This window comes from Streptopelia decaocto (genome assembly GCF_964273445.1).
Source record: "Streptopelia decaocto genome assembly, chromosome: 2".
Classification (NCBI taxonomy): Eukaryota; Metazoa; Chordata; class Aves; order Columbiformes; family Columbidae; genus Streptopelia; species Streptopelia decaocto.
In genome coordinates, this window is record NC_138655.1 from 41,295,186 (window position 1) to 41,318,071 (window position 22,886).

The following is a 22,886-nucleotide window of genomic DNA, read 5'->3' on the forward strand; positions in this document are numbered from 1 at the left end:
ATTTTAATTTTTTTTTTTTTAAAGAGAAGAATATGTAAACTTTGAAACAATTTTCCAACTAGATGAGCACTTCATCACTGGAAGGCATTCATTCTGAGTTAGATATATTTTCTAAACTGTGTAAATTGATGTTAATTCAGCTCTTATTGCATTGAGGAAAATGGCTGAATATTTCATTTACTGAAAAATGCAGACTTGGATTGACCATAACTTCTTTTTTTTTTTTTTTTGATAAATCAAGTTAATAAAGTCAGCTGTATTTTGTTTTAAAATTACCTTGTTTATTAAAAAATGAAAAAAATGTGGCATAGAATTCACTCACACAACTTTTCCTATCTAACATAAGTCTATAGTCAGACAATTGGTTAATTAAGATAAGGTAGCCACCTCCTGGGAGCTTCTGCTTCACTCCCTTTCTGCAGAAGAAGCTCAAACTATCACATTAGAACTAATGTGTACAGTACAGGCAGCTAAAGCTAAGTGAGATGCATTTCATCTTTAGAAACGTAATTGATGTAATTTATGTTTGAGCTCTATATATAGAAAGAAAGCTGCCCCTCCTAGAAATTTTTTTTGTGTGTTAATTAATTTTATCCAATTTTATCCAATTTTTAATTTTTGGCAACTAAGTTTTACATTTTTTCTTGACCTGCAAGAATATGTCTGGAAATCAAAATGAATTATTCACACAGCTCTAATCCATTGGCCGCTATCATAGAGGCAAACTGGGTGATTGCAATGGCATATTCTAGCTCTGCCTTCTATAAATCTGTTGCTGACTGAAACTATTGACCAGGGAATACCATCCTGGAGGTATCACTGACAACTGCATATGGTTCAGAAATTTGCCACTGTCTCCTAGGTTTATATAAAGCTTTAGTTATGTTCTTTCTTTCTGATTTTCTCCTCACAGTTTCTGACAACATCCACCATTCACTGGGATGGAATTCCACATTTTCCTAGTTTCCATATGAATAATTTGGATGACCAGATTCACTTCTGTACTACAATAACCTGGCCAGAGGCCTACCACTATGATTAATACATTTGGATCAATGGCATTTTGCAATTAGTTAATCATTATGTCAGGTATCCTTTCCATAAGAGAAGGTTTATCTGGAGTTACAAAATAGTAGCATTCTAGATGTGATGGGATGTGGATGCTGCAGACAAGTATTGACTTCCCACTAGCTGCCACAGTGCACTGTCCCACATTCTGGTCCTTCTTAGTGTATTCTGGCACATATGGATTTTTTCCTGAAGTTTTTTTTTGTTTGTTTAATTGTCAATGCTTAATCTGTGAGTACTGATACCGAACACCAACAGTCATCTCTCACTGAGAATTTTTGTATGTGCCGCAGTTACCATGGTACCAACCTGAGCAGTTGGTCTAAATATAGGGCAGGATAAAGGATATATCTTTTCAACAACTAATAGAATGAAGTAAAAATTCACAGAGATTTTAATGCTCCAGTACCTTAGACTTCTTAAAATACTGGGCACTTTCAACATACTGAGATTAAAATACTTAAATATCAGTCATAACATACTCGGTGTAGTTTACTGGCTTTGGTGGAACTGATCTGAAAAAAGCCGCATTCTCAAAGAGGAAATTTGTTGATAACTCACAGCCATATGACAGAGCACACAGCAACTCTATCAAAGACCATATAAAGAAGCACAAAGAATTTCATTCGCTGAAAAATGTTAGGTGCCAGAAGCAATATTGAGATACCATAAGGATTTCACAAAACTCAGCCCTGTTTTTTACAGAATGTCTGTTCTGAGTATACTTCGTTCAAGATAGTGTTTGTAGTGGGTATCATTTATCAGACTTAAACTGACTCATGAAGTATGAATAAATACTATTAGGATTTCATGAAAGCTGAACTGCATGAAGTGTGCTGAAATTGCTTTGTCTATCCTTGCCGTTTTTAGAAGAACATTAAACAAGGCATCAATGTCATAGCAATTGGAAAGAATACAATTCTTGCAGCACTGCTCCTCACATTCATTTGTCTGAGTAGATCATCAGAAGCTGAGATCTCTCAATGATGGTGCTACTCTCTTAGACTTGAGGTGAGCTACAGGGAGCTTACTGGTGAATTAATAATACCATGGACACTACTTCATCTACCAGTTCTCTGATGGTTTCACAGGTGTAAGGACTTTGGATAGACATAAATCAACCTTTCAGATATAAGAAGCTAGTTCAGTCTTTTACTATCATGTAACTCAGCTCATGTAAATAACAGACCTCTTAAATGATAGAATAATATCTCCAATCCACTGCAAAGTCCCCTGCATATTTCAACAATTCTATGTATTTCTGCATTGCTAAACCATTCTTTGTAACAGTCCTGACATTCTGTGAGATTAACACCGTATTTTGATGTGATTTCTAACAGAAACACTGTTCCAGTTCACTAGCTGTTACTGTATAGTCAGGGGGAAAATTATCACACGGAAAAGCACGTTTTAAAATGTCAGAACAACTGTTAAGATTCTGAATGCAAATTCTGTGTCTGTTATACTACAAAATCCTTCAAACCACCAAGTCCAGATTCTCTGACTGCAGGGGTGCTTGACACAATATGTGATTGGGTTGGTATGAAAAGAGACATTCTACACTTGAGAGTCTTTTTGGAGTTACTTAAAAAGGGAGGAAAACATTGGGTAATTTCCAAAACATGTCACGAACAAAATGTTGCTGCAAAGGCAGGAGTCTTGCTTGCAGAATCAATTTACACTTTGTCAATTAACCAAATACCTCTATTTTCACTGAACAACAAGTGAACCAAGACTTTTCTGTGTTTCTTCATTACTCATCTACAAGAACTTTCTTCTTAGAGCCCTAAAATATTTTTATGCTGATATCTACTTTTAGAAATATAAGGATATTGTGTTACATTCACACACTGCTCATGTAAAATGTCAAATAAGTAATGAAGAGATGGGTACATGCCAGGTCTGCCTCTTATTCTGTAAAACAGAAAAATTCTGTGCCTTGCTGAAGTAGACACAAATACTATAAAAACACCCTTCAGGTTGTGAATCTTTGTAGTTCATTTCTGTTCTGTTAGGCAACATATCTGGATGTGCATCCCTGGTCCCTCTTCTTTAAAAACTACCAGTCTAGAAATCAGATTGCTCATTTGTGGAATTATGATTTAAGAAGAAATCTAGTAAAACTTACCTTAAACTAACTTTACTCCATGAGGACAAAAAGACTGCAGATCTAAAACCCAGTGACACAGTTTATCAATAAATAATTGGATTTCAACATTAGGGAAGACAAATATGCCCTTATCAAAACTGAATATCCTAATCTACAAGTGGTTTGCCCCTTAAAAACAAAGATTTAAACTCTCTCACTTTTCTTATGAATAAGCATTTCAAGTGCACAAAATCCAGCCCCCTTCCACTACCACTCAATTCATGAGGCTGGGGGTAGTTAGAGGATGAGCTCCTCCTAATCCCATATATCATGCCTCTGCTTTGGCCACCCATTGAAAGTGATCTGCAAGCTCGTTTGCTTAGAGAAACTCTTATTTGTTTGGCAGCCAACACCACCAGAAGGAAACAGTTTACTGCATGATATTTCTAATCCAAAAGGGAGACAGAAGGTTAGAATATCATAGTCACAGTATTCAATGAGATTTCAGAGAGGTAGAAGAGTGCACACACTATAAGAAAGACAGGTAGCACTGTCTATCGTAAAATATGCTCAGCATTTCTGGTTGTGAGAAACTGGTGTTTTGGTGTTTCTTTTTCTAAACTTGAACTATTCCAACACAAATTTTCTGTAATAGATGTTTATTTCAGAATGTTTGTTAAATTGTTTTAATCTTCAAATTTGTTTTCAAATTAAGATCTGCACAAAACATGAACATTTTGTTTATTCCATGTTTAAAAAATCTAGTGACCTTTTTAGCTGAAAATTTCATACCCGCTATCGCAAACCTCCAACAGGGACCAGGATTTATGTCAAAAACATACATTTTGCTTTAATCTTCCCACATTTCTGCAGCACATTCAGTAACCAAATTCCCTCTAACTTCTGTTTATACTGACAAGGCTACAAGCAAATGCATCTCCAGCAGCTGTGCTGGTCTTTGACTGCTCTACATTTATGAGCTTCAAGACACGCCTGTACAACGAGTGAATGGTAGACCTAAGAAAACTAGAGGGTAGTTGTTGACTGTCTGGAGAGAGATCAAGAGCCGGACTGAGGAGTAGACTGGCAAAAGCCAGAGAAACGACCTTTTAGCCTGAAGAATGGCATGGGAAGAAAAGAAGTATTAAAGGAAACTGAGTATCTTTATAGCTCTATTGTCAAGCAAGTACACAGGAAAACCACTGGCCTGCCACTGAAGACCTTCAATATTTGCAAAATTGAACCTAAAAGCACTTGATATAGTCACTTTTTCACTTGTCAGTATTGTTAGCAACAGCTATAAAAGCATCAGTATTTCCCACATAAGATAGAGGGAGATGTCAATACATGTGTACTTACAATCAGAGCATTGCAAACTGAACTTCATAGACTCTATTCTACTCCCATTAAGTCCACGTGAATTGGATTGAGTTCTAAATGTGAAAAGTATCATGCAGAAATTCTAAGTATACCTTTCCTTTAGTGAAATTATCATCTCCTTTTCTGATTAATTTTCTTCTGCCAGTATCTCCTAACAGACCTTGCAGCATGACATACACATCTGCATCTGTTCCTGACCCAGGGGATGCTCCCGTAGTGATATAGAGAACATAGCTTTTCACTGTTGGGAAAAAGAGATCAAAGGTTTATCAAAGCTTAATCAGTTAAAAAAATATTAAGTTATTTAAGAAATTACTACTATTATATTTTAATTTTTTGTCCTGCCCAGAGTGATCAAAAGGCCAAACTATACTATATTACTAAGAAAAGCACACAAAAGCATTGTACTTATAATTTAAGAACCACTGTTCTAAGAAATAAGATAAATTGTTTGTAAGTGAGCCTGAAACACAGGCAGAGGAGAAAATGAAAGAAAAATAAACACATCACAAATCATTATAAAAACATGTAAATAATTACCACACCCTTGCATGCATTCAAATATGTAACAGTCCTACGAAACAGTTCGCAGTCTATGGATGATACTAAATTACTCAGAAAACACATCTCTGCTCTGATCTTTACAGAGTTCAAACGAAGCTGAACTCTGTCAGAAAGATGGCAACTTTTGTATTTCCTCTGGATGGTCGTTCAGTCAGTGGCTGCAGTTATTGGCCTCAGCAGCAATTTTCCAGAAATGTCATGTTCTCCAACACATCATCTTACTTAAACTCTTCAGCTGAACATTTCTTGGGTGATTGTTTATGTTAAGTATCTGTTTGTACGCCCAGAGAAATGCATAACACACTGGCCCCCAAAATAAGAAAGAAGCTGCATCCCCAAAAACATTCAGTTGAAAAAGAGAAAAAAATACGGGGAGAAGGTAAAGAAAACAGTATCTGTCCTCACGTTGAATGCTCCTTGGAAAGAGGAGTGGCATTTGTAAAGATTTAAATATCTGTGCTCTTCCAGAAAACAAACAAACAAAAACCAAAATAGCAACAACAACAGCAAATAAAACAAACAAAAAAACCCCACAACACAACAAGAGCAGAAAAAAATAAATGAACACACTTCTTTAAAAGACAATGATCCTTCCCAGGGAATACCCCAGGAGTACTCTTCTTAATTCAAGGAGCTTCTGCCTAAGTGTTTTATTCGAGACAAGCTTTGAAAGCACAGCAGATGAGGCAAGAAATGCATAGATTATTTGAACTATTGATCTAAACTCTTAAATCCTGGGAAACAGTTGGGGGAGATTGGGATATTCTCATGGTAGAATATCCATTTAGGACAAGAGCTCTTCCATTCTTCATTTACTTTGGTTATAAAACCTCTTAAGAAACACAGAACAAACTAAAATAATCCAGTCTGGAGGTGATTAAAGTCCAACTTGCATGAAGGAGTTTCATGACATATATTTGCTAGGTCACAGAAAAAGAATGGCTGAAATTCTAGGAACAAAAACAGATGAGCCATGAATCTCCTTCTTATACAGTATGAGAGTTATTTCTTCTGGATTTCCTGTGTTTCCTCTGGGAGAGAACCAAATCATATTATTAAGAAAAAAACCTGAACTGTTCAAAACTTTTTAAATATTTTCAGTGCAGCATGCTTGCTCTTCTATGTGTCAACTGATATCAATCAGACTTGAATGCACAATGCTCTTTTACAGGGACTGAGATTTTTATTTTTTTTTAATCACTGGAGTGGATTGAGCCCAGCCAAACATCACTGGCTAAAATGAGTACAAAGTATCTGCCAAATCCCTTGGACTACTCTGAAAATTTTAGGCATTATCACTGACCAAACCTTTTCCAGTGTTTCTGATCTGGGACAAACCTGTTGGAAAAGGAGAGCCGACTGTGAGAACTGGAAGCTCAACCACTCTCCCTCCTTCTTCATCTGCAAAGTTGTGACAAAAGGGAAATTCCAGAACATTTTCGCTTTCTTTGTGTTGAAGCTTTACCTTAGGAAAGAGCAAAAAGAAATACCTTCAGCATCTGTTGTGCTCTAATGAAAGCTAAAGCAAAAGACATACTATTAAACAGCCATGACACATAATCTCAATATTAAAAAGGAAAAATAAAAACATTTTTAAATGCTTTTGCAAGTGGCCTCTTAAAAGAGAGGGAATAGATGTTTTTCCCAATTAAAAATAATTAAAGTGTTGTTAATATTACTGCTGTAGAAACTATAGTAAGGGAAAAAATAATAGGGATGGTTCAAAAAGTTCTTTTACATAGACTAGTCATCCAGCATATGGAAGAAAAAGAAGCGTTGATACGCCTATTTCAGCTTGTGAGAAATGTCAATATGCCACAACATTTTTCATTGCAGAATGTTTTCTCATTCTAAGTAACAGAGAAAGAAAATGAACTGCTTCTGGGAAAAACTGAAAAACAGAACTTAAGAAAATTTTATGGTGTGTATATATGCCTATACATGTGTATCATAAGAATATATGGAGTGTGTTGCTAAATATTTTTAATCTCTATGAAATTCTGTTTATAAACTAATAAAAGTGTGATCCTGAGCTAAGGATTTTAATCTTCCTATAAGGAAACATATTATAATAATGAGTTGTCTTACACTATGATACTATCTGCTACACTAAAGAGATAAAGTCCCCTTTTTGAAACAACTTAAAGCTGGATCAGACAAAACATTTGAAAATATATTGCAGGAAATAATCCTGCTTTGAAAAGGGCACAGAAAATTCACTCATTTGTTTCTTCATGACCAATCTCATTAAAATGACCAAACGCTTAACCCAGCTCAACCATCTTTGGTAAGCAATTGTCACTGGGAGATGGCAGCTTTATTTGTGTCTTCAAAAGACTCCTATTATTTTTCATTATGACAGAGATATCGAAAATATTTTTAAATTAAGTATAAAGTATGTTAATACGATTTCCCTTTCATAGTAACATCTGCATTCCTGAACAGTTTCTTGAAAATCAGATTTCATTTACTATGCTTTATTTCTTCAAAAAGTGAAAGAAGCAAAAATAAAGGTGTTAACTATTATATGCTTCAGAAATCAAACATATCTTAATTTTGTTCTGGACATTATTGTATAATTATTTCAATTTTCTTAAAAACATCAAGATAATTATTTTGCAGTTATGATTTTAAAAGTGAATTCTGAATCTAAATATGGAATTCAACCAACTGCACCTGCATTTACCTGTGACAGAAGAGGGAAATCTCAGACTCTCTGTGAAGTCCAATCTTTTAAAATCAAAATAAAATAGCATAAAAATTACCATTCTGGTTCTAACCAGCAGTGTAAATAGACTGATAACCTGTCTTTAATAACAGATATTATCCACAACCTCTTATGTCAACCTAGTTATTTCATACAAGGTGTCCTTCTTTAGGCTGGGATAGAGTTAATTTTCTTCCTAGTGCTGTGTTTTGGATTCAGTATGAGAATAATGTTGATGACGACACACTGATGTGTTGGTTGCTGCTAGGTAGTGCTTACACTAAGTCAAAGACTCTTCAGCTTCCTGTGCTCTGCCAGCTGGTGGTGCACAAGGAGCTGGAAGGAGACACATCCAGGACAGCTGGCCCAAACCGGCCAAAGGGATATTCCATACCATATGACATCATGTTCATTATATAAACTGTGACTAGTTGGCTGGGAGGAGGCAACAGCTGCTCAGGGATGGGATGGGCATCAGTTAGTGAGTGGTGAGCAATTGCATTGTGCATCACTTGTTTTGTGTATTCTACTATTATTGTTGTTGTCATTATTATTATTGTTGTTGTTACTGTTGTCAATTAGTGTTATTTCCCCTTTCTGTTCTATTAAACTGTCTTTATCTTAACCCAGGACTTTCTCTTCTTTTTTTTTTAATTCTCTCCCCCATCCCACTGGGGTGGAGTGAGCGAGCAGCTGTGTGGTGTTTGACTGTCTGCCAGGTTCAACCACAACATGAGGATTCAATCACTTCTGCTACAAAATCCATGGAATAAAAAAGGAAATGTTTTCCTAAACCCCCAATAATTTGCATGTACCCCAAAGCAGGGAAAATTATATTTTTTTTTCTTTTTTTAATCCTACCTAACATAAATATGCATCCTTTCTTTACCTTTATAAATGATAATGAGTTTTTTTTATAAGTCAGCTTTGAGTCATTGTTCTGAGCTAATTAAGTAAAGTAGGCTAACAGATATCACTGTTTTCAGCTGCCGAGTTTCCATTCTGAAATCTTTACTGTGATCCACTGTCTCCTACAATATCCAAGAAGCAGTCTAAATTTTATCAATAGATTTGTTAGATGACTGCTTCATCTGGCTACCAAGATGAAATTAACAGCCTGCCTACCGGTCAAATGTCAGGGAGCTCATGTCACTAATAGCATGTATTGGACAGGAAATTTTTTTTTTCACCAGTTTTTAATGAGAACAAAATACAAATATTAATGGGCAAAAGTGTGTCTGCAATTTGAAAGATGATTCTTTCAGTTAGGCTTCTTTTTATTTTGGCAACATAAGAAGATAAAGACATTTTTTGTATAGTGAAGTGTCACAGCAATTTCAGTGTGATGTCAGATTTTAGCTTCAGCATCTTGGACATCAGAAGAAAGATTGTCACTTTTACTATTCACTTCTTTTTTTCATATGCCAACTTTAAAGGCAGATATTTTCATCAAAGGGCATTCCTAGTGTCTGGCTTAATTATTTGCCTTGGATCACTGGATCTATAACATGTAACAGCCAATTTGAAGTTATGTAAATACTGCGATGTGTGCCAGTGGCTACAGTTCTGAAAAGAGATATATAGATGATGGCACATCTGTATAAATGCCCTCCAGATATCCATGTAAGTTTACAAGATCTTTGTTGTCCATAGCTATTGTAATAAACATTTTGAGCAGTCTCTGATGTCATCACTCTACAAGTGCTGTTACCAGATGAGCTTGCTTTTGTAAATTAAAAATTATGTAATTTCAGATGGAACTGGAAATTGCAAACAATAGCCACAGAATATGGGGAGAGGTGCAGAAAGGAGAATTTTACAATAAATACTTAATCTATAATTGCCTTAGTTTTATTTTTTACCTCACGGCAATGCCAAGTCTCTCCTTCTCCAGCTTCTTCAATTTCTAGGCGAACTTTGAATATAGTGTTGAATTTCTTATTTAGTTCAACTGAAGTCTCATAAATCTCCTTTTTCTTAAGAGATCCTTTGGGGAATATGACTGAGGTACTGGTACCTTTTTCACCACATACAGTTAAAGACATTTTAGGATTCACAGAACTAGAAGAAACATCACTAGTTGTGACAAAGACATTCCAAGTCCCTGTTGAAACAAAGCAGTAGAAGAAACATAATGGGTTTGTTGAATATCCAAAATAAGACAGCAATTTGTAACAGGCTGAGTTAGCGAGTGGCTAGCCACCCATTCCTACCTTTGGACTAGCTAAAATATTGGCACTTAATAGGTTCATTCAATGTCATTGATTTAGTGATGAAGCGGATTTGGACACCAGCCCTTCCGCAGTGACAGCCCTTCCTTGAGAGATGGGCCAGCCCAGCAGCACTGTGCAGATAAGACTGCCAGTTCTATATTAGACACTTATGATGAGCCATGCCAATCTGTTGAGTATTTCCCCTCATAGATGTCTCCTCTGATGATTTTATTTTTTTTCTCACTAATCACCACTCAAAAGCAGTATTTTCTACTAGATAGTACTAGTTATCATATTTGTCTGTGGTCTAGAGAGGGTATTTTTTTCATTTTAACTTTTTGAGAAGCTACTTAAACTAGAATGTCAAAATTTGCTGCATATATTCTATAACAAGATGCTGATGGGATAAACTGGTTCAGAGCTTGATATGTGATGTTTTTATCACAATTCACCAAAAATATCATGCCAGCAAAGTACAAAACTTTGTCAATTTCATCTGTTAAGAAGTGATGTTTGGTAAGAGATTTAAAATAGTCCTATACAATAGCACATGGATTTGCCTATTTTAGGGACACAGAAAATGCTCAAACACAGAAGTTCTACTTTTCAAAAAATAAAACATATAAAAAAAGAGAGATATATTGAAAAGGAATAGTAGCTCATGTTCAAAGTAAAGATCTGGTTTGAGGACTTAGTATTTTCTAAAAGAATTGACAGTCATGTGAAGCTCATAAGGACTGCAGATTGATATCAGGTGGCGTCTTGAGTAACTTCTGTAATGCTACACTGAACAGATATCTAGTAAAAATCCCAATCAACAAGACAGTTTTCAGGATGAGAAAGTTGTGCCCATAAAAAAAATCCCACTGATTTAGCTAGCCTTAACACATTCATTCGTCTTAAAATATACGGAAAATTCAGGGTGATCAAAACCATGTTTTTAATTTTAAAGAAGTCATTAGTCCTACAGAGTGTCTTTGGTCATATGGATTGGTGCAAAATGGAACATGACCATTTTTTAATTAAGATAACTTAGATCTGCTTATGCAAAGTGAGGCAGAGTATGGATTTAATAATTTTGATTAGCTATTTTGTAAAACAAGGTATTTTACTTGGAGTAACAGAAACTGTGATTTTCTGAGTTTATGTCCCTAGTCTTGTAAGGTGTGTCTTTCTAACCACAACAGGAAAATCTTTATCTCCTACTATAAACTAATGCAAATACAGCTTTATTACTTTAGAACAAGTGAAACTCTGTGCTATAAATTCAGGACTTGGGGAAGGTAAAAAATTAGCACTCACTATCTTTAAAATAATGTAAAATAACTTCAGATATTATGGCTTTATGGATAATCTTAAATAGCTACTATTTTCACATCTATGAATATTTAGTAGAAATGAAACCAATGATATCCATGAAAAAATTGAAATAAAATGAAAATTCTTCACTTTCCATGTGACATAATCCAAGATTTTTTTAACCTTTAAGTACTGAAACATTATACTAACCCTTTAAACTATCAATGTATAACTGCCTAGGAACACTGAATGGAAGAACTATCTCTGTTAGATCATACAGCACAATAAGCTGCTATTACACGTTAAGTATATTTTATAATCTCTGATATATTTGCCAAGATCCAGTTTAAAAGCAGCTACATTAAGCTTCTTTACTTCTCTTTAGGTAAGTCTAGAAGAGAGCTATGCTAAAAATTCTTTCTTTCTTAGAAATCTTCTAATTCTCACAGAGTGGCATTTATGGACTCTTGAAACCCATTTGTTTTTACAACTTTACTTGTTAGCTTAGAAAACTCTTTTGCTCCTTGATGTGTAAGCTACTTTTAATTTGATAGATCACAACTATGTCTCTTTTGAGTGTTTAATTTGTTAGTCTGAATATATCAACTTTTTTATTCCATATCTTTTCACAACAAAAACTTGCCATATTCCCAGTCATCATCTTTTTTACTACTATTCCAGCTTGAACCTGGCCTTCTGGACAGAGGTAACCACAATTGCACACAGCATTCCCAGTGAAATATCACTGTTTCTCTGTAGTGGTATTAATTCCTTTCTGTCTTCACTGATAATGCCTACATACACTGTGAAGTCACAGTTACTTTACCCATGGCTACATCACATTACTGTCTCAGAAATTACCCTGTGATCATCAAAACCCAGGTATCTCTCCTAGCCATATCCTGTTGATGAAATCTTGTAGCAGAAATCATGATAAAACATGGGAATATAGACCTAGTAACAGTTTTAGACTCTTAGTAATTTCCTAATACAATAAATGGAAATTAGGAACCTGTAGCAGAATTAAGAGTTCAAATATTTAGTTTGTTTTACACCTAATTGTATTCAAGCTTTGAGCCTCAGAACTCAGTTCAATTGTTTTGCTCCAGCTCCCAAAGTTTATCAGACAACCTCTTCATCCTCCTGACAGTATCCCAGCTTTGTAGCACCAACAGATTTCATCAGCATGTTCATTGTCCAATATCCAGCTGTTTACAAGTCTTCATTTTATGCTATTTTTCAGTTTCTTATTATTACCTAATAATTTTCCTATAAAGCAAATAAATTCAGCACTGAAATTTAGACAAATTAGATATCATTGTGTTTCTCTTACTGGAAAATATTTCTAAAGACTATCAAATTTCTTTTAGAGTCTAATGAAGCCATAACGTATTCTATCTCATTTCCTATTTGCTTCTATTATCTTAACTATTCTTCAAAGCATGTTATAAGGGGTTGCTTGTGATTCATGATTAGGTCTATATTCACCTAAATTATGCTTTCTGGTTTTTAGATGGAGTTATTACCTTTGCCGTTTTCAAGTTTTACCTATTCTCTTTATAAAATTATTTGAAATCTTTGCTACAAGATCTGACACTTCATTTCCTAATTCCTTCAATATTCTAAGCTAATGACTCCTTTGGTTGGCACTGTTTGACTAGATGAAACTCAAAGTTCCATTTGCATTCCAGATTTGATGATTTCCAATAATTTCATTCCTGTTAGTAATTTTAGTTTTGCTTTTCTTGCCAACATTAAGGATCCTTAATGAAAACGGAGATAAAGTATTCAATTTGTTTAGGGATATTACTTACATTACCTTCAGTCTGCACTCTACTGTTCCTGCATAGTCACACATCTTTCTAGGTTCTTTTTTATAAGTAAACGGTTGAAGAACCTTTACTGTTTTTTTAAATTCTTTATGAAGTTTGGTTCAGCTTGACATTTAGTAAGGCCCATTGTATCCATATATTTTCTGACCTGATTCCTTCTAAAGTGATTAAACACCCAGACCTTAATTGATTTTTCAATAGATTCAGAGCTAAGTATTAATAACTATAGACTGGAAAATATTAGTGAGTCTGCACCAATTTTTGAGGATTATCTGTGTGGGGAAACAGAGGAAAGAAAATGTTTTTACATAGCTATGTTCCAACTCGAATTAAGGTGCATAAATAAGGATGCAAGATTTCTCTCACTTTTCATATTATCAGTGAAGAAAGATGTGACAGACTCTGACCAACTTTGGGCTTCTGCTCTGGATTACCCTCAGGAGAAGCCTGCTTCTCTCTGTGAATTATGTAGGGCACCTATATAATCTACTTTTTCAGAGACCTGGAATACTTGAAGTGGTGCAATACAGCTAATTCTTATTCTGAAGTTGTCAGTAGTCTAGCTGCTTATCCTATGCTTAGATAATATTTCCATGGTATTCTGTCCTGTTATCTAAGCAACACTATTTTTCTCTTTCCTTAGGTGATATATTTGTTAGTGGACCAAGTATGGGCAGCTAAATGCAAATGTATGTGCAAATGCAAATGTATGTGCAAATACACATATTTGCACATACAAGTGCAAATGTATGTGCCAATATGTCTAATATAAAACTCTCTGAGCATAAAATGAAATATCCATAGAAATTAATACAGATCAGTTTACAAATTGCTGATTTAGAATGTAAATTCACACCTTCAGATTAGTTAAAATTTACATAGTTTAGTCTACCAGTTCTGACTCAGATTTCATAAATGGACCTAAACCAACATTTTACACCTCTTCAAGAAGATGTGAGAGAGCTAAGAAATCCAGTACCCTGGCAACGCATAGAAGACTTATCATGTTTTCAGTGTCTAAGTTGTTTCTGAATTTTGGTCTTTTTTCCATTAAACAATTTTAATAAGATACTGGATTCCGATCAACCAACTGCAAGAACTTGTGCCACCGATGTAAGTAAAAAAGAAAACTGCAAATAAAAGCAAATGGGTTTTTTTGCAAATATATGAACATACGGGAAAATCTCATTCTGCTAGAAGAGTTTTTGTAGCTCTTGTGATTTCATCACTGTTGCAGGAGCCTTCTGCTCTGCATTGACTGCCATATGGAACAACCTACCTCTTTCTGCTTCAGCTTTTTTTCTAGCCTCAACTGAAAACACAGTTCCTTCATTGCCTCTATCAGTTGACATCCCCCTTCTGCTCTAGTCTTTCTTCCCTGAACATTATAACTGTATTTACCAGCTCTGGAAAGTGTTTGGAGAGACAATTTGTGTGAGAGATCCAACTTACATTTAAGTTATATTATTTCTGTAGTTTGATTTTTGTTTTAAAAATAGCTAGAAAAAATAATAAGAAAAATTACAATTAAAAAAAAGCTGGAAGGAGCTTTGAGGATTTTGGACCTTACCGTAAATCTTTCCTGTCAACATTCCATTCCTGATTTTTCCAAGAAGTTTCAACATTTGTTCTGTCTGTGCATCACCAACTCCACTGTCTAACCATTGCTGGCAAGGAAATGCGTGTTGGTCATCAGTCTTGCCTGATTCATGGATGATAATTTGCTCCAGGTACCATCCAGCTCCATAACCCACATTATGGTGCTCAACAAGCACTTTGCTTAACTGTCCAAGGTCTACTGCTCTCATTTCAGAGACACAAACCTGAGAAGGTAAAGGCAAAATGAATAGCAAACTGATTAAACCATGCTTTTTGTCACCCATCTTTAGGATTATTATGTTTGGAAAGGCAGATTCCTTTCAGTACTGAAGCACCTTTTCCTTTCTGATACTAAAGAAAGATATTATTGACTGACATTCATATTTGGAGACCCTACTCAGAAAATATGTGAATCCTTGAATATGTACATTTTTACTTGTTCAATGCATCCTAGGCTTTATTATGAAAAACATCCCACTATTTGGGGCAGAAAGAAACCTCAGATCTTTAATTTACTTACAGAAGTCCCATGAAAACTGAAGTTCAACCAGTCCCTCACAACTGAAACAAAGGGTATGCTTTAAATATCAGGATAGGCCTAGTAAACTGAACTTTGGTTTCAATAAGGCATTATATTTTAAAACATTTTGAGGTCTTTTATATTCCAAGACATCCTATGTTTCAAATGGGAAGTTTCGTATTATTCAACCCTGAACAGAAATGACTATGAAAACAAAGGAAGATAGTGACATTAGAAACTATAACTAAGGCTGTGCATGCATACAGGCAAGAATTGATGTGCTCTTCGGATGTAAATAGACATCTGTTTAAATATTGCTACAGCTACCAGTAAACAAAAGCTAAATGGCAACTGCACTAGTGCATGTTGGGATGAATAAATTATATGAGAGAATGAATGTGTTCCGTGCAAGAGATAATACGAGTGGGTGGGTAGATACATGGGCATGTGTGTGGGTGACATTAAAAAAAACCCAGATGGATAGTAGAAACAGATGCTATAATTTTTATTTTTTGCCAACCCATTTGCCACAAGGCAGAAAAAAAGCATGAGGACTAGAAAGCAACAAAGGGATGATTTTTAGAAAGAATGTCATCTGGTCCATTCTCCTGTCTGTGTCAGACTACTCTCTACAATGTGCTCAGAAAAAAAAAAAAAATCAGAGTTATTATTCCTTTCACAGTCTTAGGACTTCAAGAATTCGTACCTTGTTATATCCACAAACTCCCCAGTTACCATGGCAAGTTATGCCCCTTCATGTAACGTATATGTAGCCTAAAATAAGATCTAGCTGTGAGGAACATCTTGTAAATAACTTTTTGGGATCACTCATTGCTTTTTAATTTTATTCCTTTTAGTTCTGAGCCAAATATAATTTTCTTGTCAGTCTACGTGACCCTTGACTTAGAGGAAATAGCCTGTATTGCTAATATTCATGTTCCTTCACAGCTAACTCTATCTGAAAAAAGGACCTATCATTAATCTCATTCTTTGTGATAATAATTAACAGTCATTAGACAACAGTGGTCATAATCACCCATTGTTGTCAATGAATTCTCATAATAATACATTAAATTGCCTACTTCCTCAGCATTAGCAAGAATGTACTTTTGGTTGATGTCATTACATTTGCTTTTTTTCACCCTCAGTATGAAGACGTTTGGAACTGCATTAAACACACTGCTGGAAGTGTAATAAATGAAAGCCAAACTTATTTTATTTAAATTGTCTTGCTTTAGACAAACTGTTAGCTGGACAAAATTACAATCCCCATTTATTTAACCCATTAAACTGGTGAAAAGGTTATACATACAAGTAATTAAAGAAATATAAACCAGCCTTACTTTCTACAGTAATTAAATCAACTATTTTCTTACACTTTGTTGTAATTTTCTGTATTCATAGCTTTTGCTTAAATTCCGGTCCTTTATCTATCAAGAGAGATCCTTTTTTTCATATCTCAAGTTTCTTTAACTTTGTTTTTTTGCCCATCTATTCCATATTTTCCAGGGATATTGCTTACACAATCTTGTCCCTCAAGACATCTTGCCCTTTACATCCCTTCCTTTCATCTTCTAGTATTATATACTCTCACTAAAACCTCATTCTGATTTTTATATTAATCTACTTCTATGTATAAACAACATAAGACTGGTAGTAGCATGTCAGACCGCAGATCCGTCTGGTCCAGCACCCTGTTGCCAACAGCTACCAAAAATAGATTTCTAGGGAAGAATTGAAAAACAGGACAAATATATAGAGTTCTTCTTGAATATAAAGTCTCTCAGGTAGTTTGTGGTTCAGAGATTTCCTAAGCCAGAGATCATGACTTTGCACTTAATAGCCCCCAGTGGAAAGTTGTTTTCCATGAAAATGCACGATGGCTTTTTGCACCAACATGCATTTTACCATCTGCAACATCTTGTGCCAGAAAGTAAAAGAGATTAATTATGCACTGTGTGAAAAGCCATCTCCTTTTGTTTTGAATCTGCCACTGCAGGTTTCATTTAATGCTCTTGAGTCGTTGCATTTCATGAGAAAGTAGAATTACTCGCTTTCTCTATGCCATTTAATTTTTCTTATCTCCCTCTACCTTCCTCTCATCATCCCTTTTCCAGGCCAAACAGTACTTGTTTGCTTAGTTGTTTCTTGTATGGAAGATATTTCATATCACTTGACATTCTTCTTGCACTTCTTCAGACAAGTGAATCAGAACAAAACACAGCATCTATTATGTATCCAGACCAGAGAACTTACTTGGCGGCACAACTGAATTTTCTTTTTTGGAGTGGCTGTTTTTTTCCTTTTTCTAATAATTTCTAAACATTTTATCTGTTCTGTTTTGGTTTGGTTTTGCCTCTACTGAGCAATGGGCTGACATGATTACAGAGCTATCCTAACATCAACATCACTTTCCTATGGGAAAAGTTATTTCAGAGCCTATCATTTTGCATGCAAATTTAAGGGAGTCTCCCCCTCACAGCCATTGCTTCACATTTAAGTACAATTATTTTCATCTGTCATTTTATTACCTAGTCTCTCAATACAGTGAGGTCCTTCTGCAATAATTATTACCTTAACTTAGTATCACCAGAACACTTTGCTGTCTCACTGCTCAATCCTTTCAGAAGAACCTGTTGCACAATGATGAAATAGGAACACCTAAAATATCTAAGCTGAAGAAAACTTTCATTGTCCACAGTACAAATACAGATCAACTGAAACAAGGGGTCTACTTGGGAAGACACTTAGCACTCTATTGCTCAATATAGTGGCTTTGATTTCTTGAACACCAACAGCTGTGTCACTGACTCTGTACTAATGTCCAGCTTGAAAGTGCCAAGTATTTCTTTTTAGACCTCCAGGTAATGTCACAGACTATGTACCTTTATGTCTTTTATTAATCCTTCTAATGGTCTATAAACATTTTCCCTCAAAAGTGCCAAAAATTAACCTGTATTTTTAATAATATCATCCAGATAATCAACAATACAAACCTCTACCTATACTTTACTCATTCAGTTTGGACTAAGGCAGCAGGATTCTGCAAACAAGGACATCTTAAAACAAAACAAAAAGGGGTTGCAAGAATCTACAAGAAAAGAAAAATATGCCTAAATACTTTGAATAGGAAGACTGTGGCCCAATTATTAAATATCTCTCAATGTATAGTAATTTCACTAGGTACCAGGATACTAAATACTTTTATGAATCTAACACTAGATTATTGCTCTGAAAATGGGAGATTAAGAATATTTTTAAAAGAAATATTTAATTTTCCTCAGTAGTTAGTAAAAACAGAGGTAAACTTCATTGATATCTATAAGCTTACTTCTTTTCATTCTTGCCTAAATACTTGGTTATCTTCATTTTACAGTAGGAAATGAGGGACACAAGGAAGGTAAAATGAGACCTGCAGATCATCAGGAAAATCAGTGGCTGAGCTTAGAAAAGAGTGTAGGCATTCTGTCTGTGGATGCTCTGTACACTATATCACACCATCCATTTAGAGGAACAGTTGCCTGAAGATGGTACCTAGAGCTAAGCTGACAGAACTCTGACAAAGAAGGAAAAAGAGAAGCAGAGGAGGTGATGGCAAATTTTTTAAAAGATTGCAAATATATTACCAGAGTCAGAAAATGATAAAGAAAAGTGTAAGTACAATAATTAAAAAGACATTCTTCTACACAAGGAACAGTGAACAATCCATCGACAAAACATGCGCAAAGGATAAACGTCTATAAAAGTAAGAATAGCAAAGAGAAGGTGACAAGGAAAAAAAACATTCACTGTGTCTTCCAGTAAAAGAGGGGAAATCAGAGGAAACTAGTATGTGAAATTACATAGCTTGCAGGTCAAGTACAGTCCAGACTACCACAGGAGACTGTGGTTGCTCATCATGTGTTTAAAAAAGAGATTACACAAATCCATGGAAGAAAAATGATCAATGACTATGGAACATAAGGATGACATGGGTAGTTTCTGTGTTTCTGTGCTCAAGAAAATATTTTGACATTATAAAAGAAGAAACGTCTAAAGGCAAGGCTAGCAAAGCAGTAGAACAGATTGCCTAGGAAAGTTATGATAGCCATGAGAGATCTTAAGAAATTGTATGAAATAAGTATGGAGGGTCCTGCTTTATTGTACAGGATGAACTGATCAATTGAAAGGTCTCTTTAAATCCTATCTACAACAACAGATTTTAATGCAGCAGCCACAGGAAATAGTTCTGATATTTCTGTATCAGCTTCACAAGTTAACTAAAAACTAAATAAGGCTGGATGGGGCTCTGAGAAACCTGATCTAGTTGAAGATGTCCCTGCTTATCGCAGGAGTTGTTGGACTAGATGACTTTTAAAGGTCCCTTCCAAATCAAACAATTTTATGATTCTAAGAACTATACTATGGAATTTTATATATTGTTGTGTTCAGTTCCAGTTTCTAAGAACAGTTCTTGATGGTTTGTGGGTTTTCCATTTATTGATACTTGAACTATTCTTACACTGCAATTCAAATTCAGGTAACACATCCATATTCAGTAAGCAACACATCTTGTCCACAGGTTACTATGGCACAACATCAGTGCTTGCTTTTAATAATTGAAAAAGTATGGTATTGGAAGAAAGTAATAAAATAAAACACATAAAGCAAATAGGCAAGGAAAATAACTCAGTACTAACCTGTCCTCTTTCAAAATTTGAGTGTCTTAGTCTCCTTTTGCAGGAATCTCCTTGCTCTCCAAATACTGTGATAAATACATCTGCATCAGTCCCTGATGCAGGCAATGTTCCCGTATGAACACTGATTGAGTAAAGAACTTCTGTCAAGAAAAATAAGTGACACAAGACATTATCAAATCAGCCTATTCAGCAATGAAATTACCAAACATTATAAACCAATTTATTTTAGGCAAAAGATTAATTTCAAGACCAAGAAATGAAGTTATAACAATTGACATTAATGTTCACATCACAGTATAACACAGTACAGCATTAGAGATGAAATGTCCTTTATGAATCAATGCAACAACCCTTGTTTACATTACAGAAAAAGTAAATGCTGTCATAGTTCTGGAGTCTTATCCAGTGGCTGCTAAAAGAAACTGAAAGAGTCACACTGATCCAAGGCTCTGTAAAAAGCTTTGAATTCTTGTAGAAATTAAAGATATTAAATAGACTTGGGGTTTATTAACTCCAGCAACATTTCACCAAAGAAAACACAAAGATACAACAGATGAAATCCATGTTTTGTTCTGGATCAGCTGAATTCTGGTTTAGTCTGGCAGCTTGATAATTATGGGCAATATCAATTAATGTGTTCAAGAGAAATTACTCAGATATTTATCTAGATATGCATCCTTATGATTATTCTTTACCACAAAGGACAGCTTGCCATGACTTTTGGCTGATGAATTATATAGTACATCTTCCCTGAGGCAGCATGGCAGAGGATTTTTTATGAGTTCTGTAAGCTCTGTGAAGAACTAAATGTTATTGTTAAGATATATTTCCATTTGCAGTCTATCCTTCAGTTAGATATTAAATGCAAAAAGTTTTAAATGTTTTAACTAAGACTTTTGTTCAGAGAGTATAAGAAATGAGAATTCTTTACTAAATATTTTATTAAATGGGATCAGAACAAAGGAAGATGTTATCATATTTTAAATACAATGATGAAATGAAACAGATCTACTGGGGCAGAAATGAGGCTTGAAGAACATCTAAAAGAGATTGTATTTTCTTTCTGTGATTCATGCCATTGTGACTTTGCACATGCCTTTTTAGAATCTGTGGTTTAGTTCCTCACCTAGTGTAAATCAGTAATTTTTTGAAAATTTCAACAGAAATATACTAATTGGACTTTGCACATTTTTCAGACTTCCAAATCGGTACTTGGCCTGGTGAAAAAAATACATCAGTTTTTATAAAACAATAAAATACTATTGAACAATACACCCTATTAAAAACTCCACAGTTTACACAGGTATATTAACTGGATCTTTTAAAATAACCTTGAGTGTTTTTTTAATATACATAAAGTGCTTTGCAATCTTGCCCATTGTGTTCATCCCATTAAGCAGTTCACAACTTTGTGTGCATGTGTGTGTGCATTTGCTCATGTGCTGATTTTTTAGTTCAGCAGCATACCCCTGAGAGGTGGCTTGTCTGGCCTGACTGCTGCTAGCTCTGTCACAGTCTCAGATCCATCTTCTCCAAACAGATATTGGGCTTCAGTGTGAAAGCCCAACTCTTGTTTGGTGTCCAGGTCTTTTAGCCGAAGCTGTAGGCAGAATCAGAAGAAGAAATTTATTTATCTGAATTATTTCATTTCTCATTTCCATCTCAAGAGAAACTGTTGTTTCTTCCTTTTGTTAACACCTGCACACACTTTATAAAAGATACCTGATTCTGCATAACAAGAGCTACAGTAGTTGCTACCAGCCACTGATTCTGCAGCCTGATATTTATAGGTATATTCTCCATTGCATGTTGACACAGGCAGAGGACCCATTTGTAGGGAACTAATGAAGGGTAAAGATTAAATTGACCTGTATATACTTGCAATTTCAGAATGTCAAAAAATGCAGTTACATCAATCTTAACAGCATACGCCTATTTTGCAAAAACATTGGTTTTGTTGCTTGTTATTTGTTTACATGTGACTTGCTATGTCTCGGGTAGGATTTTCAAAGCTGGCAGAAATTAGATGTCCAATGGCCTTCAGTGGTCCCTGTGGAAAAAAGTTATTTGAAAAACGAATTCCAATTGAAGGTGTGAGTTCACTCCACCTGACTTTATATATCCAGTGGAGACTGACAAATTAGGTTCCAAATTTGTGAATTTACAACCTCCAAACCAACTGAGGAAGCACAGCCTTGGGAGCCCACCTATTCTAGCTACTGATATAGTCAATATGAAGATCAGATTAACAGGAGGGCAACTCAGATCATGAACTTTATCCAAGATCAGTTTATAAAATACAGAATGACAAACCATCAAGGATATGCAGAAACTTTTCTGCTAGATATTATATGCAGGATTGAACATGATATATAGCTAATGACTACAAGTTTGCAGACATGGTGTCTTCAGCCTTTAGAATCTTTTGGAATAGAAATAGAATATCCAAGACATAAAAAACAAAACAAAATTAAACAATAAACTTATTTTCATGAAGACATTAAACAACTGAAATTCTTAGGCAGGTATTCCCAAAATTACTGTGGTGACTTACTACCACTATTCATACCAGCAGCAGCAATGAAAGTTTGTGGATCACTATATAGGATACATATACCACTGTTTGGAAACCCTGAGCAAATATTTCCTTACACAGACTTCAAGTGCAAGCTTTTAAATTCATAAGAAACTATAGAACTGAATTATTGAATTTAAATTATTAGGAACTTGGCAGTTCCACTCTTAAAAATTTTGTCAGACTATCTTGCCCTTGAGTTCCTAGAAATGTAATTACTGAACAATTTTCATTCCTGCTTACGTTATATGCCCAATGCTTCACAAGATCAAGCAAAAACCTTCCAAATGAATGCAAACAATTTCCCATGGCCATTTCCAGAACTAAACTGTTAATTACATGAATAAACAGTGTTTTTCTT

General features: G+C 35.0%; 1 protein-coding gene across 1 annotated transcript in view; it reads right to left on the minus strand.

Moving 5' to 3' along the window:
• Positions 1-22,886, minus strand: part of RP1 (RP1 axonemal microtubule associated) — a gene marked incomplete at both ends in the record, with an annotated part of 175,464 nt that overhangs the window by 24,861 nt on the left and 127,717 nt on the right. Inside the window, 6 exons of the mRNA XM_082044556.1 lie at positions 4,630-4,778; positions 6,440-6,566; positions 9,671-9,912; positions 14,723-14,975; positions 19,951-20,090; positions 21,418-21,550. Of these exons, the coding sequence (XP_081900682.1) occupies positions 4,630-4,778; positions 6,440-6,566; positions 9,671-9,912; positions 14,723-14,975; positions 19,951-20,090; positions 21,418-21,550 (1,044 nt within the window). The remainder of the gene's footprint in view (positions 1-4,629; positions 4,779-6,439; positions 6,567-9,670; positions 9,913-14,722; positions 14,976-19,950; positions 20,091-21,417; positions 21,551-22,886) is intronic.